This window comes from Benincasa hispida, chromosome 6, assembly GCF_027475165.1.
Source record: "Benincasa hispida cultivar pf3 chromosome 6, pf3_genome.v1.1, whole genome shotgun sequence".
Classification (NCBI taxonomy): domain Eukaryota; kingdom Viridiplantae; phylum Streptophyta; class Magnoliopsida; order Cucurbitales; family Cucurbitaceae; genus Benincasa; species Benincasa hispida.
Window position 1 is genome coordinate 41,065,635 of NC_143483.1, and position 17,732 is coordinate 41,083,366.

General features: G+C 32.2%; 1 protein-coding gene across 2 annotated transcripts; it reads right to left on the minus strand.

The window, feature by feature from the left end:
- Positions 1-8,806: 8,806 nt before the first annotated feature.
- Positions 8,807-17,432, minus strand: LOC120080266 (uncharacterized). 2 transcript variants are annotated; one of them, XM_039034883.2, is made up of 19 exons: positions 16,997-17,432; positions 16,855-16,913; positions 16,708-16,772; positions 15,032-15,301; positions 14,520-14,716; positions 13,541-13,620; positions 13,364-13,459; positions 13,140-13,263; positions 12,641-12,699; positions 12,483-12,554; positions 12,229-12,299; positions 12,038-12,134; positions 11,247-11,321; positions 10,621-10,719; positions 10,334-10,477; positions 10,189-10,218; positions 10,025-10,087; positions 9,857-9,934; positions 8,807-9,194 (listed from the first exon to the last, which is right to left on the minus strand). In XM_039034883.2, exons 4-19 carry the CDS (start codon positions 15,154-15,156, stop codon positions 9,129-9,131), a joined length of 1,476 nt encoding a protein of 491 aa, XP_038890811.1. In that variant the 5' UTR covers positions 15,157-15,301; positions 16,708-16,772; positions 16,855-16,913; positions 16,997-17,432; the 3' UTR covers positions 8,807-9,128. The 2 variants fall into 2 exon arrangements, with proteins under 2 accessions (XP_038890811.1, XP_038890812.1); XM_039034884.2 differs by lacking the exons at positions 16,708-16,772; positions 16,855-16,913 and having other exon boundaries at positions 16,997-17,414.
- Between the last annotated feature and the right edge of the window lie 300 nt (positions 17,433-17,732).

The window sequence follows — 17,732 nt, forward strand, 5'->3', positions numbered from 1 at the left end:
GAAATTACATGAAATGCATCGTTATTGTCTCATTTAGATCCCCATACAGATTAATGTGAACTTAAAGTTCAGAAAATAATTCATTTGTAAAATATAAAAAATCAATTACCAGAGGCATTTATAGATGCAAAGAAAGTAACTAAGTCACATATACCAGTTGCAAATGTTCCATCAAAAATTAATATCCCAACACAATAAGTTGTCACTAATAAGTCTAGAACATGGCAGAAACGTGGAAGACTAGTGGGTTCTAAAGGAAACAATCCTCGAAAACGAAAAATAATTAATAGTGAAAAAGACTTGGTTGAGAATGTAAATACCCATGAGGAAATCCTTGACATGACTAGTGAGAAATGTGAAATACCTAAAGATAATAATGAAATTTCAATAAACTATTTCATGACAGGAAAAAGATGAAATCGAACTAATGTAATTATTCACAATATTTTTTTGTATAATGTTGCTCTTGACATTATATCTGAAAATGAAGACCTTGAACCAAAATCTGTTGAAGAATATCAACATAGAAAAGATTGGCTTCAGTGGAAAGAAACAATCGAGACAAAATTAAACTCACTTTCAAAACGGCAGGTTTCTGGACCAGTAGTCTGAACACCAGAAGGTGTCAAACCCGTGGGATACAAATGGGTATTTGTGAGAAAAAGAAATGAAAATAATGAGGTCACAAGATACAAAGCAAGACTAGTTGCAGAGAGTTTTTCACAAAAACCTAGTATTAATTATGAAGAGACATATTCTTCAGTGGTGGATGCAATTACACTAAGATATTTAATTGACTTGATTGTGTATGCAAGTTTGGATATGCAACTTATGGATGTAGCCATAACATATTTATATGGATCTCTTGATAATGATATTTATATGAGAATTCTATACGGATTTAAGGTACTTGAAACATATACATCAAATTCTTGGGAATGGTATTCAATAAAGTTATAGAGATCACTATATGGATTGAAAAAATCAGGACAAACATAGTACAATCGCCTGAGTGGATATTTATTGAAAGAAGGATATCAAAATAATCCAATATGTCCGTGTGTTTTTATAAAGAAATCACAATCAGGATTTGTTATTATAACTGTATATGTTAATGAGTTGAATATAATCGAAACTCTTGAAGAGCTTTCAAAGGCAATAGAATATCTTGATAAAGAATTTAAGATGAAAAGATCTCAAAAAAATAAAATTTTACTTTCGTTTGCAAATTGAGCATTTAGCAAATGGAATATTTATTCATTAGTCAGCTTAAACAGGAAAAATTTTGAAAATATTTTATATGGACAAAGCACATCCATTAAATATTCCAATGGAAGTCCATTCATTGGATAGAAAGAAAGATATACTTCAACCTCGAGAAGACAATGAAGAATTTGGTCCTAAAGTACCATATCTTAGTGCAATTGGTGCACTTATATATCTTGCTAATAGTACAAAACCAGATATTGCATTTTCAGTATTTATATTAGCTAGATATAGTTCTTCTCCTACAAAAAGACATTGGAACAGAATTAAGCATATACTCCATTATCTCCGAGGAACAATCGATATGAGTTTTTTTTTATTCAAATAAATCAAATTTTGATCTAGTTGGTTATGCATATTCTAGATATTTATCTGATCCACACAAAGCTAGATCTCAAACAGATTATCTGTTCACATGTGGAGGAACTGTTATATTATGGTGATCAGTGAAATAGACCATAACGGTCACTTCCTCAAATCATGGTGAAATTCTTACAATTCACGAGGTTAGTCAAGAATGTGTATGGCTAAGGTCAATGACTTAGCACATTCGTGAAACGTGTGGCTTGTCTTCTAATAAAAATCTTCCAATAATATTATACGAAGACAACACAGCTTGCATAGCCCAAATCAAAGGAGGAGGATATATTAAAGGAAATAGAATAAAGCATATTTCACCGAAGCTTTTCTATACTCATGATCTTGAAGAAAATGGTGACATCACTGTACAACAAATTTGTTCAAAGGATAACTTGACAAACTTATTTACAAAGGCTTACCAACCACAACTTTTGAAAAATTGGTGCACAACATTGGAATGCGACGACTTAGAGATCTTAAATGATGTTTTCATGAGAGGGAGTAAATGTATTGTGTTCTTTAGGAGTATGTATATATGAAATATTTACTTTTTTCCTTCACTAGGGTTTTTTTCTCATTGGGTTTTTCTTAATAAGGTTTTAACAAGACATATTTCATATATATATATGTGTGTGTGTGCGCATCTAAGGGTGAGTATTATAAATATCATAAAAATAGATATCCAATGCTTAGTGTCCTAAAAGTCATGTATTATTTTTCATGTTGTCCATGTGGCTTGTAATAATTCATGTTTGGTGTCCATGTAAGTCCACATCCTACTTGTCATTTTGCCTATAAATAGTGGCATTTGGTGAATCTTAAAATTATGCACATTTGTGAGAATAAAAAGAAAATTTCATATATTTCCTATTTACATAAAATCATATTTTCTATTTCTATTATTCCTATTTTCATAAAATTATAGTTTTAGTTAGGTTTAATTTAGTTATTTATGAGTTTGTTTATATTTTATTTTTATTATTATTATTATTATTATTATTATAATATTTTCTTCATGTCAGTTGTGTTCTATTGTGCTCTTCAATTTCACAACAATTTTATCACTCTCATGTATTTTCTAGAGTGTTATCTAACTTAACTATATATATACGATATAACCCATCCAAATAGTTTTTATTTTAATTTTAACAAAATACACCAAAATTAAAGAATCACCTTTACTCTTTAATTACCCCAACATACACATACATTGCCATATGAACTGTTCCTATTGAATATAGTTTTTTTTATAATAAAAAAAAAAAAAAAAAGGAAAATACAGTGTTTGGTGCAGTGCCCCATGCCATGATTAAGAATCCAAATTTTGGCACCTGATGGCCGATATTTTCCTATGGGATAAAAATCATAATACTCAATCTCAAGAACATTTTAACATAATTGTAAAGAATAATCAAGTTAAAGGATCTAAGCATGAATGATAATTAAAAACTCTAGAGTTAGAATTATCTAAAACTTAGATCATAATCTGCAAAGAGATGTGGTTTGTGCCAGTTTTAATTATGCAATTCAGTTCAGAATGGACAGATCTCGCTATTAAATGGGAGAATAGGAGGCTAGAGAAACATAGCATTTTGGGGACCATAACCATGTATTTATTATAAGTTGATCTTAGGGTTCTTATAATTCCTAGGATCAATGTAATTGTTTCTATTCAGTAGGTCATACTTCTATATGAAAAGTTGGTCCATAATCAATATCACACAATATGACCATTAAATAGTCGAAATATAATTGTTATTTAATTTGTTACCCATGTATAAATTAACTATTAAATTAATTCCAACATTTCTACCATCCTTTACGTCCTCACAAACCTAACACATGACCTTTTAGCATGTTTTGTCCTCACTCACATGCTTCCTACCTAGAAAAATTCTTAGAAGTTAACCTGACCATAGAATTGATCCAAGCCAAACACACTTAACTTTTGAGTTCGTCATCAGAGAAGGTACACCTCATTGGTATAGATAGTAACTATCAATTCTCTTAAGGCTTTCTTAACATATACTTTCATATCCTCAAGATCCCTCTTATTTGGATGTAATCTTGGTTCATTCATGTACCCCCCTCCTCTACTCGAGCGTTATATGCTCACCAGCTTCCACACATTGATTCATCAACATATCACATCTTATTGGGAGAGATACCTCTCTGATACTATCTTAGATAAACATGTGGTTTCCTCTCAAATCAAATTGGCAATGACTTAACAATTGAAGAAAACATAAAACTAACGTACCTGAGCTTGAGATATTATATGTGGAAATTGGGATGAAGCATGAAACGAATCTCTTATCTTGAAGCTGATAGTATAAGTTTTATCCCAATTGAGTAAGAGTCCAAGTTGATACAATCACACTTTAGCCACACACACGATATGATCATATAATCTAACAAACTCTCCCAATATTTTCTACACATATATTTTCAAACATTTTTGACATAATTTATGGTGATGTTTCGCCACATTAAATCATATCCTATGGTAGTAAATGAAAGAGGCCAAAGGAAACCAGCCTAGCCATAGTCTAGGGCTTGGGTGGTGATGAACTTTTTGAATTATTATTATTCATTTGTTTGGTACCTAGCTATATTATTATTATTATTATTATTATTATTATTATTATTATTATTATTATTATTATCAATGTCGATTTCATGTGGGGTTTTGCATTTAATGCCACACGTGCGTGGCCTTTCTTTCAATTTTTCAAAAGGATTTTGTGTCGATGATTGGGAACATATATATGGCTGTTCTTTTCTTTCTTTAAATTCTTCTCTTTTTTTCCCTCCTCATTTTATTTTTCTCTACGTTTTTTTTTTAACTTGAATTATTATTGTAGGTCATCCCTCCAATGGCGACCTTGGTGTGTTCACACTCTTTTCAACCATTTTCAAATTTACCTTTTTGGTTTCTTCCTCATTATTTATTTATTTATTTCAAATATTAAATGGGTCAAATAGATTATATTTACTTATTTAATTTACATATTGGATTGGTATAACTTTAAATAAAAAAATCAAGAATATATCGAGTGCATGCATTTGTGAATATTTTAAGTTAAGCATTGTGAGTTTATTGATCTCATAAACTATGACGATAGTTATAATTTATGTACATAAACTAGTTAAATACATGATTCACAAGTTCAAATTCTTTATACTTTATTTCCTTTAAATAATCCAAACTAGCTTATGCACAATCAAGATTTCTAACTTCATGATTTCTAAATTAATACTTATATATTAATTATGGGTCAAACATTCACTGAAAGTCCAATTCATGAGAGTATTAGAATAGTTTGTTTAGTATATATTTTAAAAAATAATCAAATTCGAGCAAAACTCAATGAATAAGACTTTGATTATCTTCATCCTTTAATAAAAATTGATAAAAAGAAATTAAACATATAGTTTACTCTAACCATAATTTAAAAAAAAAAAAAAATAGCAAGTCACACTTAATTTTTAAAAATAAAGAATTCTACAAAAGAAACATTATTAAATGGATTATAGTGAACAAACCCAGCTTTCAAAAGTTATAGAAAAGGAAATTAATAGAATGATTAAACAAAACAATTCAACTTTCATATATATACTACCAAGGTGTTTATCCATTTAAGGAATGTATAATTATTAGAAATGGAAATTACATCACCAAGTTCATTTATTCTTTTTTTTTTTTGGTTCAATCTTTTTTTTTTTTAATTTCTTCCCATGAGGAAAAAAAACAAAAAGAAATAAAAGAAAGAAGATATCATGTTTATCTAAAATTCTTCTCTTGTTTGGAATGAAAATGAAAACTTAGACTTCCCACTCACTCGAGGACTTTTAATTTGTTATTACAAAGAGAACAAAAAGATGGATGTGGATGGGGTGCCCTCACCAACCCTACCATGGGAAGCCACGTGGGATGGGGTTTGGATGTTGTGAAGTGGGTCCCATCTTAGTCAACAAGTCAAAATCAATTCATGATTGAACATCAACGGCTGAGATGGTGCCATGTCATAGAGCTTTTGAAATTGTGTGGCACAATATGATTGGGTGCATGTGAGGTTTGTGGAGGATACTAGGTATTTCATCCCTTTGGACTTGATTAACTTATAAGGTGAGGCAGCTGGTTTTTTCTGTCATCTTGCTTATTTTATTTTATTTTTAGTGTTGGAACTTTTCAAAAAAGAAGATGAGGGGAAGAAAAAGATGACATGAGGAAGGGAGGACAAGAAATTAAAGCCCTTTTTTCAAAAATGTGTTTTTAATATATATTTTTATTTGAGTGTCATGACCGATCTGCACACGCTTCAACTATACTCATGAGTCTACACACATGATCTTGACTACTATGAATATTGACTCGAAAGAGGTATTTGACTCACCATTATGAGTCGAGTTGAGTTGTAAAAATTATTGACTCGATGTTTGGTCTACCAATTTTAAATGTTGATAGAGTTGAGTTTGTTACTTTAAAAAACTCACCCCAACTCAATCCAACTCTCCCTCCCTTCAATGTTTTCAATGACTCCACTCATCACTCATCACTCATCACTAACAACTACCTCTACCACAATCCGACGACATACTCTAGCGACTAATTCTGACAAATCACCTTCACGCAGCCAACTCAGGCGATCAATTCATACTCCGACAACCACACCTTTGACGACAACTCGGACGAAGACCACCTCAAATGATCAACTTCAATAACAACCACCTTTGATAACCAACACAAACGTTGGCCACCTCAAACGACAACTCTAGTGAAGACCACATTTAATGATCAACTCTAGCAACAACCACCTCTAGCAACCAAATCCGACGATCACCTCGAGTGGCCAACTCCAACCACCAAGTACAACATTCATCCCAATGACTAACTCTAACAATCAATTAGATCGATCATATACTAAAAGGGAAAAAAAAAACAAAAACAAAAAAGCTCAGCTGGTGAAAGCATTTTTAAATACAAATTTGAAATTATTAGTTTAAAGTGTTCAATAGTCATTATTTATAGTAATTTGACATTAAAAGATTGTGTGAGGATGACCGAGTCATCCTTATAGACCTACTTGTCACAGACATCCAGAAGATTGACGGCTTCTTAATAGTCCCACCATAGTTTAGGAAGAGACATTGTTTATGTTTACTTGGTAGCAGGACTGACTAGCTTAACTATCTTAATGAACAATAATTTTTTTATTCATAAAATCGGTTCATTGTTGGCCATGTTTATATATACATTTTTTTTAACATGTAAATAGAACATTGATGACAACCATAACTTTTGTTTATGTTCAACTCAAACGTTCGAAGAACCTTAAAGTATTTTGTAAGGGTTGTTGAATATATAATTGATAGTTTTTTTCTATATCAAGTGCAATAGTTACATGCAAGAAATTGTAAAATATACTTTTAAGTATTAAGTTCACATCTCGAATTAGTGTTACAAGGGAAAGTATGTGTATAGCAGAATGGTGGAACAAAAAATTAATAACAACGTAACAACAAAAACAAGAAAACCAAAAAAAATCATAAAATACATATTTTTTAAATTACAAAAAATTGCACCAATTATCCATAATTCAACTCAACTCAACCCTTTATTCCAAATATAGACATCCTAAACCAATTCAACTCAATTTTGCACCTTAAGACAATTATTAACTCTGTTCAACTCTTCACCCTAAATATAAATAGTTATTATCAGCACAGGTTACCAACTCAACTCAATCCAACTTCACACGCCAAATATACTAGAAGTTATTTTTCTCTCAAATCATTGTCATTTATGTCGATCTTTGTTGACCACTAAACCAACCTACAAATGGAGATTAAAAGGAGAAATAATTTTCGTGCTAAATCTTTTAAGTTCTTAGAAGTTCAATTATTATAGAAATTAAATATGAGAAATGTGAAATGATAAAATAATGAAGTATAAATGTTGATGTATAACTATACAAGTAAACTAAAATAAAAATGTTCAGTTAATCATAATTCAACTTACATAAAGTATGTACTCATGATCGAGAGATTCGAGATTGAAATTCTCCATTTACATATTATTGACAGAAAAAAATATAATATAAAATTAATGAAAAAAAATTCTCTTATTAAAATTAAATAGATAATTATTAGATCCCATGGTTAAGAATATAAGAACATATTATACTAAATATAGGTAAAAATACTTTTTGGTCATAACAATTTGATACAATTTAAATTACATTGTTTTACATGTGTGACTAACATTAGCAACATGAATCAAACAAGCATTAACCTAATAAAAAGATCAAATAGACATCACATTATATATTTACTCAGATATCAAAAGTACCAACAAATATATATTTTACATAGTCATAACAAAACAAAATCAATTTTATGAAAAACTCCTTTCTGCTTCAAGATGACTAACAGCAGTAGAAATCCCCTTCATCTATTTTTTTTTTTTTTTCAAATATCTAATTTATAAAACATATGAAACAAATTTACACAAATAAATCGAAAATGTATAAGGTCATTCCATGAATATGCTTGTAGAATAAAAAAAATGTGTCCTTTTACTTCAAATCATAAACTTCAATATTTTACTCACATACGCCCAAAAAAAAATCGGATGGAGAAGAAGATAACGAATATTTAGAAATATGCATAATAGAAATTAGATGAAGGATAAAAACATTACAAATATTATTTAAAAAAAAAAAATCCCTTGACATATTTACCCAACATTAAACAGATTAAGATTACAAAGAAGCAAAAGTCAGAGTTAGAAGGGTTTTCTAATTCAATTTCCTTTACAAAATTATTTTTTTTTTTACGGTTTTTACATTTAATAAAAAATTAAACCGACTTATTTATAATTATTACAGCCTATTACCTCCTAATAAATGTCTATCACGATCTATCACCAATAGACAATGACATTTTACTATATTTAAAAACATTTTCATTTAAAACAATTATCCTAATTTTTTTTTAATTAAAATTTGGTCTCTGTAAGGAATTCAATTTCTTTATATGATTTTTTTTTCTTTTTCCTTTTTCCCTTTCTAATGTTTTTAACCAGAGATTACAAAATGGCTTGATCAATGACACTACTCACCCATGTTTTTTAAGACAACTGAAAAGAAATATGGGTATTAATCAAGAGCTCTAAGAATTCATTAACTATTTTTTATAATAAAACATTTCTTTGTGGGCGGAGGTAAGAGATAATATACATACTCAGCACAGCAAGTTTAGGTATGCCCTGCCACAAGAAAATGCAGGGAATTGAAATGTGACAAATTCAAAACAGTTACCAAAATTTGAAGGACAAAGCCTAAATTTGTCAAAAAAAAACAAAAAAATAAAAGAAGAAAAAGAAAAAGAAAAAGAAAAAGAAAAAAAAGAAAGATGATGAAAAAAGGACACCAAAATTAACTACCTACACAACCAAACATTTTTCATCTATAATTATCATAACTCAATAGTTTAACAATTTAAGATCTCCGCCTGTAATTTCCGAACTTCCGAGACACTGCAGCATCAGTTAATGTATCCCACACCTGCAAAAACAATCATTTTTCAATAACCACTTACAATTACCAATGCCTCGTTTGATGAACATTTAGATCTCATTTAATAACCATTCACGTCCTATTTGATAACTATTTAGGCCCCGCTTAGTAACCATTTAGTTTTTTATTTTTTATTCTTAAAAATCAAGCCTATAAATACCCCTTCTATCTCTAAGTTTCTTTACTTTGTTATCTACTTTATTTAAACTTTTTCAAAAAAAAAAAAAACCAAACCAAATTTTGAAAACTAAAAAAATTGTTCTTAAAAAATTGTTTTTGTTTTTAGAATTGGGTTAAAAATTCGACTTTTTTAACTTAAGAAAGATGAAAACCACCTTACAAAATTGAGAGGAAAAACGCTTTATTTGCAAAAAAATCAAATGATTAAAATTTTCAAAACTAAAAATAATAATTTTTAAAAAAATTGTTTATGTTCTTAAAATTTAGCTAAGAATTCAAATTTTTTTTATTTTTTAAACGAATCGAAGCAAAGAAGGGCTAAGAATTCAAATATTTACCCCTAGCAAAGATGAAAACCCTGGTAAGAGAAGTACAATTCTCAACAACGAAAGATATTCACTAAAGGATAAATATTGCAGAAACCACTTTCAATGAAATTAATGAATATACATCTAACATTATATTCTCACCTCCAATTTTCCCTTGGAGCCTCCAATGGCCAGCAAAAAGGGACAATCTTCTGAGAAGGCAACCGAAAACACAGCTCCCTGGAATGGTTACAACATAACCAAATGATTGTTAGAACTTAGAAGTTGATGCTACATGTATAACTTAACCACCGAAATCATATTACTTACTACTTTAAGATTCGTGGATGCCACACATGAAGGTTCATTATTGGACAAGTCCCATAATTTAACCTGCACAAGAGATTGAGTCAATGGCAAACAAAACAAATACCTTTTTTTCTAATATCATCTCCAAAGCATACAAGCGCAATAAAAAGGGATTATGAAGGTACCATTTTATCAGTAGATCCAGTAGCAAGTAGCTGGAGAAGTATACAGACAAACAGAAGTTAGTAACCAGACAAAGCTGGCAACACAACGGAACGGAGAGGAGGGGGAAAAGTTGAGCAAGAAACAGAAGAAAAGAACAGCAAGTACATTAGGTGCCGAGGGATTGTAAGAAACTGAGCACACAGCTTTCTCATGCGCATGGAGAGTAAAACTTGCTTTAGATTCAGAACTAGTCTCTGTAGTGGCATTCCGGATGTCAAAACCTTTCACTGTACCATCCTCTAGACTCACCTGCACAAAATTTCACAAACCGAACTCAATGAATAAAATAATAGTTGATAGGAACAAACTAAAGAAATTTAAATCAACGAGTGAATTGTGAAGCCAGGAAAAGGAATCTTCAAAGCCAGATCTGTGCAAGCAAAAATACACACCACAAACATGTGCTCTGTATGCGGATCCCACACCAAGCTCTCCACATCTGCTGTAACTTGCCACTTGTAGCCCGAATGGGAAGGATTTCTCCCATCTTTCTGAATTACATAAAAACATAAAACCAGAAAGTTCAAGCTATGATGAGATACCATAAAACCAAGGTTGAAAGAGTTTGGACCTTGCACTAAGAGACTTGTTTTATTTTACTTTTCTACTTCCAAAGGTTCAAATTTAGTCTTGTCCTTTCAATAAATCCTAAAATTATTCTCAACAACTTTTTTGTAATTTAGTCTTTGTTAACCTTTACTTTATAAATAATGGAAAGATAGTCACATCTTATCTTATTCATAATGGAAATTATTATATTTATTTTACGAATCGCAATAAAAACTAAGAGACCGCATTTAGAAATTTGAAAATAAAGCAATTAAAATGGAACAAAACTTAAGAACAAAGATTAAAATTGAATAACACCCAAAGTACAAGGATCAAAATGATATTTTAACCTAAAACTAAAGAAGTTAAACATGAAAATCAACTGGTGTCGGAAGAAAAATAAGTTAAACAGCATCATTGTAATCCCACAAGAGAGTGCAAAAAACACAGTAGAAACATCTCGTATTACCAAAACTACAGAATGATCAAAAGATCCACTAAGGAGGACTTGTGACGAATGATGGTTCCATGCAACAGCCTGAACCTGGAAAGTAAAATATAATCAACAGAACATCACAAATGGCACCAATTTGAGAAGTTACAGATTTATATATATTAGTAAACGCATATAGCTAGGAATTTCACAAGATAAACAACCCCCATCATGAAACTCTTCCGAGTTAACATTAATATAATGAAAGAATACAACACAGTAGAAACGGATAAAACTTGTAATGGATCAGTTCTGAGAGGAAATTCCAAAAACCCTTCGAGCTTTTTAGTGCATTTTCACAGAGGCGTGAGCCTCTTATAGTTCAAAGAAGGCATAAGTCTCAAAGCCTGACAAGCCTCAAGGCGTAAGTCTCACAAGTCTTTTTAAACATTGGATGTGATACTCCTATCATAAATTTAACTTCAACTTCAAGTTGAGACTTATCCAATCGGCCATTAGGATTAATTTATAAATGGAATAAAAACCAGAAAAAGATTATTGAATAGAAGAAAATGAAGAGAGCCATCGTTTTCCTGTGTTTTGATAAGAACCAAGATGCATGTGCACTATGTCGTGCAAATTGAGCATATGAGTATACAAGTCAGCATTTGTTGTTCATGTAAGCTTCGAATACAGAAAAATAAGCTAAGATGAATACTTGAAAACAATTTGAACCACTCATCTTCCTTGGGATAGAAAACAGTTTAAGAAACCAATTTAGACCTTTAGTACACTATTTAATGTATGAATATAACCGAAATTCTTACCTTGTCTGTATGATGCTGCATAGTTATATTACATTGTCCAGTAGATACGTCCCAAATTTTGACTTGCTTATCAGCACTTGCACTAGCAAGTATATTCCTGTTTGTTATGGGGAAAATTAACAGTGAATCATAATGCACTAAAACATTTTCTTGAAACAACTAACACAGTAACCAAATAATGCTAAACAGACCTATATTCCTTGTTCCAAGCAAGTCCAAGTACCGAATCCGTGTGGCTGTTCTCCTTGTATGTAACTGATGTCTAGCAAAACAAGATATGGAGTTTGAAAAATTAGAAAAGGCTTAAAAGAACTGGAAATTTTAAGCTTATGCAACCAAGATTTGAAAACAAATAATACCAGGAAGGAAGTGGGTCAACAAATTCAGAGGAAATGATTGAAATGAGAAATTTGAAAGAGCCTTAATGAGAAAACAAACAGCTTACTTTCTTTCCCTTCTTTTTCTTCTTCTTCTCAACAATTCCACCTAACACCACACATGGTTGCACCTCGTCGATCTAGACAAACATAAAAAATGAGACTTAATATGGCATGCTTGTTTGAAGATGTAACATCAGTCACATAAAAATTCACATTAGCATACAATGTCAAGGTCCCATATCTCGATTGAAGGTTCCATCGAACCAACTGCAATAAAGTTCCCTGGCACCAAGTGGATAAAGTAGTCAATAAAAATGGCTGAATCATGTGTAAAATTAAGGTTGTTACTGGTGGCAATAATCAAAAAAAGCCTCCCACATATATAATTATATTCACATTCTGAATTAACCCTCAAAGAAAAAACTATATAATCAATGAGAATTTCAGTTCCCCAACCAAGCAGGTCAGTACTACTCTTCAAAACTCACTTATCTACATTTCAAAATCAAGTGCCAAAGATTTGATTTAGAAGTTAGAACAAGTGTCCATTTGTTTTTCCATTCACTAAACTATAAGCAGAAGTGATGAGAACATAAAAAATTTTCAGATCAAGGGCCAGAGATTTGATTTAGAATGAAATTCCATTTGATTTTCCATTCAGTAAACTATAAGCAGAATTAACGAAAACATCACACTGAAAAGAATCAATGAAAACACAATACCTCTTTCTCCACCCTTCAGAGGACAATCTAGCCAAGCTGTGCAAAGAGGAAATGCTGGAATAATTATATCACGGTGAATATAGATGTTTGGATCACCTGCATCATATCCTTCACATATCCACACCTGCAAACAATTTTTTCTTCAATTTCGCCTATCATTATCCTTTTCTAAATAGGGATTGATTTGAGGACGAAATAGGTATTAGTTCTAGTGTACCACATGCCTGGAGAGCACTGACGTTATCTTCACTACATGCACAAATTATGACTGCATCCGTCGGTTTGATGGTCTCATCCTCGATATCTTCAGAGTCATCATCCTATAAAGTAAAGAAAGACATCACGAGTAACAACATAGTGAACTAAATCGTACAAATACCAATGTTCAATAAATAACTTACATCATTGTCCTTGAGATATGGGTCCATGTCATTGGTTGGGTAGTAAGCATCTCCAGCTCCAGAGGTAAATAACTCAATCTCTAAAGCAAACCAAACCACAATAACGAATAGCCTCGGTAATACACCCAATGAAAGATAAATTGCAGTGAAGTGATGGAAGGTCAAATTAGTTAAGAAGTGCCATAGATTCATAATCCAGTTGCAGTGTTATGGTAGTAGCTTACAAAAACCTTTTTTTATGAGAAACATTCAATCATAAATTTCATTGGTAGTATGAAATTACAAAAGGGCAATTGTACCATGAAAGGTTACATAATGCTATTCCAATGTAAGAGCAGTAAGATTGTAATCACAAAAAGAGGAAGTTAATTTACACCATGAGCATGACATAGATGTGTACAGAAGATGATCTAAAAAATGAGCGAAATCCATTTCTCTATCATCGAAAATACGATGATTCCTTTTATTCTAAATGAGACAAAAGAAACCTTGGACAATGAAGTTCCACATAGTTTCCTTCTCATTCTTAAAAATATGGCCAATCAGAAGCATATTCAAGAGGGTGAGAGGGTAGTTTGGGAAAACCACACACTAGTTGAAGCAAGATAATATTCTCCTCCAAAATGATTGACCATAGTCACAAAAAACCAGGATGTGCACAATGGTTTCATCACTCGGACGACAAAGGACACACCAACTCGGAGCAGACACCATCCATGGGGCCTTTTTTATGAGACTTTCAGCCGTGTTAATACTTTGTGGCTAACCTCCCATAGAAAGAACTGAATCTTCTTGGGGATATGACCCCTCCATAAATTTTTATAAAGGAGAGAGTTCTGTTCTTTACCATACCACTTGGAGGATGTAAATTATAAAAACATGACCACTCATAATTGTCTCAATATAAAAATTAACAAAAATTAATAACATAAAAGAGCAAAGGGGAAGTTAAATCAGGGGGGCAGGAGGATGAGAATACCATCATCTTCATCATCATAATTGTCCATGTCGAGTTCCTTCAAACCTTCAGCAATATCATCATATTTGGTATCTGACTTTGTGGTTTCAGAAGATTTCCCAAGTGCTTGTGCCACAGCTAGTGCATTGGCAATCTCTTCATCATTGGCGTCTTCAACATCCATATCTCCTTCATCTGCCTCATCATCGCTATGTTTACTGCAGAGACCAAATCATAGCTTTCAAATATGAAGACGTGGAATTAACATATGCAAAGAAAATATGCATAATCATCAGGCACTACCACAAAACACATTTCCTGAAACTGAAAGTCTTCGCCTTCTTCATCTATTATATTTGTATAATTATCAATACTACATTCTGATACAACTGAATCTAATCCAAAAAACAGTAAAGATGAAGACTAAAGCGTCCAAACAAAAACCTAAATTGACCCTCCTTACAGATAAAGATACTGGTCAGTGAAAAGATATAGATAAAATAGAAGTAAAATTAATCAAAATTTTCTGTCACCTGGAATCATCAACGACATGCTTGCTCTTGAGGAGTTCATCAATAGTCTCCTTGGAGGGAGGATCAGCCAGGTCTGGAAGAGGCTTACAGACCCCTTTAGGAACCCATGAAACCGCAGATATCATTTTCTATTATACGTGGGATTTGGTATGAAGGTTCAGGGGAAAGTAAACTGAAGAAAAGAAATGGGTGAAGGCAAAAGAAACCCAACGGCAGTAGTAGCCTTCAGCAATGAAACCCACCTTGGATTCCGTCTCCTACACCGAAAACCTGTAAAGACCCGATTTCTATAAAACACATAAAGGGTTGAACCCTCATACATACTGACACCTAAAGACGAGTTAAGCAACCTTTTGACATTTGTTTAATCTCTAAGTCATCAATAAATTTAAAATAATAATAATAATAATAATAATCCAGGGTAAACAAAATCAACTTTTCAATCTGGGATCCCATAACTTTAAAATCGAAAGCATTCTAAGAAAACAAGAGAAATAACTTTAACAAACATCTTAACAATCTTTTAGAGGGAAATATAAATCAAATGCAATATAAGTTCAAGCGGAATCTAAGAACTAAGTTATCTTCCATGGCTTTCAAACAAGCTTTGTCGTCTGCCTAAGTTATTATGTCCTACCTGAAATAAACATTTAGAGAAAGGGGTGAGTATTCAAAGTACTCAGTAAGAGACCCCATTGTTGGGATCAGGACATATACGTACATGATCATCACGTAGGGTTAAACTGTGGTGAGATCTGAACTTTCTTTCTCTAGTTTCCACTCCTCTTATTCTATCTCAGTTGTGCACCTCTTTCGTACACATAGTTTTGTATACATCTCTTTCACGCACACAAAACACACTGTTGGGATCAGGACATATACGTACACGATCATCATGTAGGGTTAGGGTTAAACTGTGGTGAGATCTAAACTTTCTTTCTCTAGTTTCCACTCCTTCTCTTATTCTATCTCAGTTGTGCACCTCTTTCTTATGCATAGTTTTGTACACATCTCTTTCATGCACACAAAACCCATTGGGTGTGCATCTCTTTCATACACCCTATGCCTCTCTAAGCATGCATCACTTTCATACATACCAACCCTTTTACATCAAGTTCATATACCAGGGTCCCTAAACATGCACCTCTTTCGTGCAGTTTAAAAAAAAATCATACAAGAGATAGGAGAGAAACTAGTCAACAAGTCTAAATGAGAACATCCAAACATACAGGTGGTCCCACAACGTATAGTCCCATCAAAATAAGCTAGTGTTATAGCCTTTCAGCAAGAACAATCTAATGTCATGCATACCACCATACAAATATAACTATTTGTAACATGTCTTACCATAGCATAATCTCATGTACGTGCTTTCTATGGTATAGGCTTTCGCAATGTAACATTCCATTCATAATTTCTGCGGCATAACCTTTTATATGTAAAAGTAAAACAACATATAATATATCTTTAAACAGATTTCACAGCATGAATAATACTTGATACTACTAAACGTTCCCATAAAAGTCACATACCAAGCATTCACATAGAAAATAGCATACTAGTGTTCACATAGAAAACCCACATTGGACGTTCCTATAGAAGTCACGTCATAAGCATTCTCATAGCAATCACATGCTAAACGTTCTTATAAAAACCAATAACAGTAAGTCCCTTACCTCAAAATTTAGGTTCCAAAACTACAACCAAACTTCTTCCTCTCACAAAACCTTTGGGTTAAATCCTAGAAAAAAGAAAAAAGCATTTAAAATACAAGTTCAGGCCTAAACCCATGCTGTAACATCACTCTTAAACCCAAAGAATACCTAAACGTTTTATAGGTCCCAATCTTCTAAACGCCACCAACCAGGATTAGGATTCGAACCTAAGAGAAAACCACACAAATTCGGAATTAAAACTAATTGCCAGCATCCGCAGGAGGAATCGAGAGGCCAAGACTTAACTTACCGACAAGAATCGCTCAACTCACTCACTGCTGCTGCCCGAGGATGAACGGCCGACTGAGGTGTGACGGGGCCGGCGACTGCAAGACAGACGATAGCGGCTGGCGGAACTGGGCGGCGACGCTGGCGGGTCTGAGCTGCGACGGACGGAACAAGGGAGAGAAAAACGGCACCGCGCGAGAAACGGTGGCTGCGAAAGTCGGGTGAAAGAGAGGAACCTATTTTCCAGCAACCGCAAAATTAATATTTTTTATTATTATTTTAAAACAAACCCTAATGTGACCAAGTTACAATTTTCCCCAATCTAGCTCACTTGCAGCCCAACAAACAATCCCGGCTCAAACTTAAATCTGATTGAATCCATTTTCAAATTTTATTTTTTTTAAATATTTTTTTTTATATTTTCGGATATAAGATTTAATGAAATTTTCAACAAAAATAACCCTTGAAGTGGTGACTGTGTGTTATTTATTTGAAAATTCTTTCCATATTTACGAATTTTTTCTGAAAAAAATAATATGCATTTATTATAGAGTATTAATTAATTGAGATATTATTCTTATTTGCGATTAATGAGATTTTATTTTCCATTTTACATATCAAGCTTCTCTAATGTTTTTAACTATTTGGTTTCACGATAGCCTGTTTTTCTTTCTAGTGTCGTCTTCTTCGTTTTTCATTTTCATTTTTCACGAAGCTCTTGTATTCCAGGTTTGTTTTCTTTTGTTTATTAATGGTTT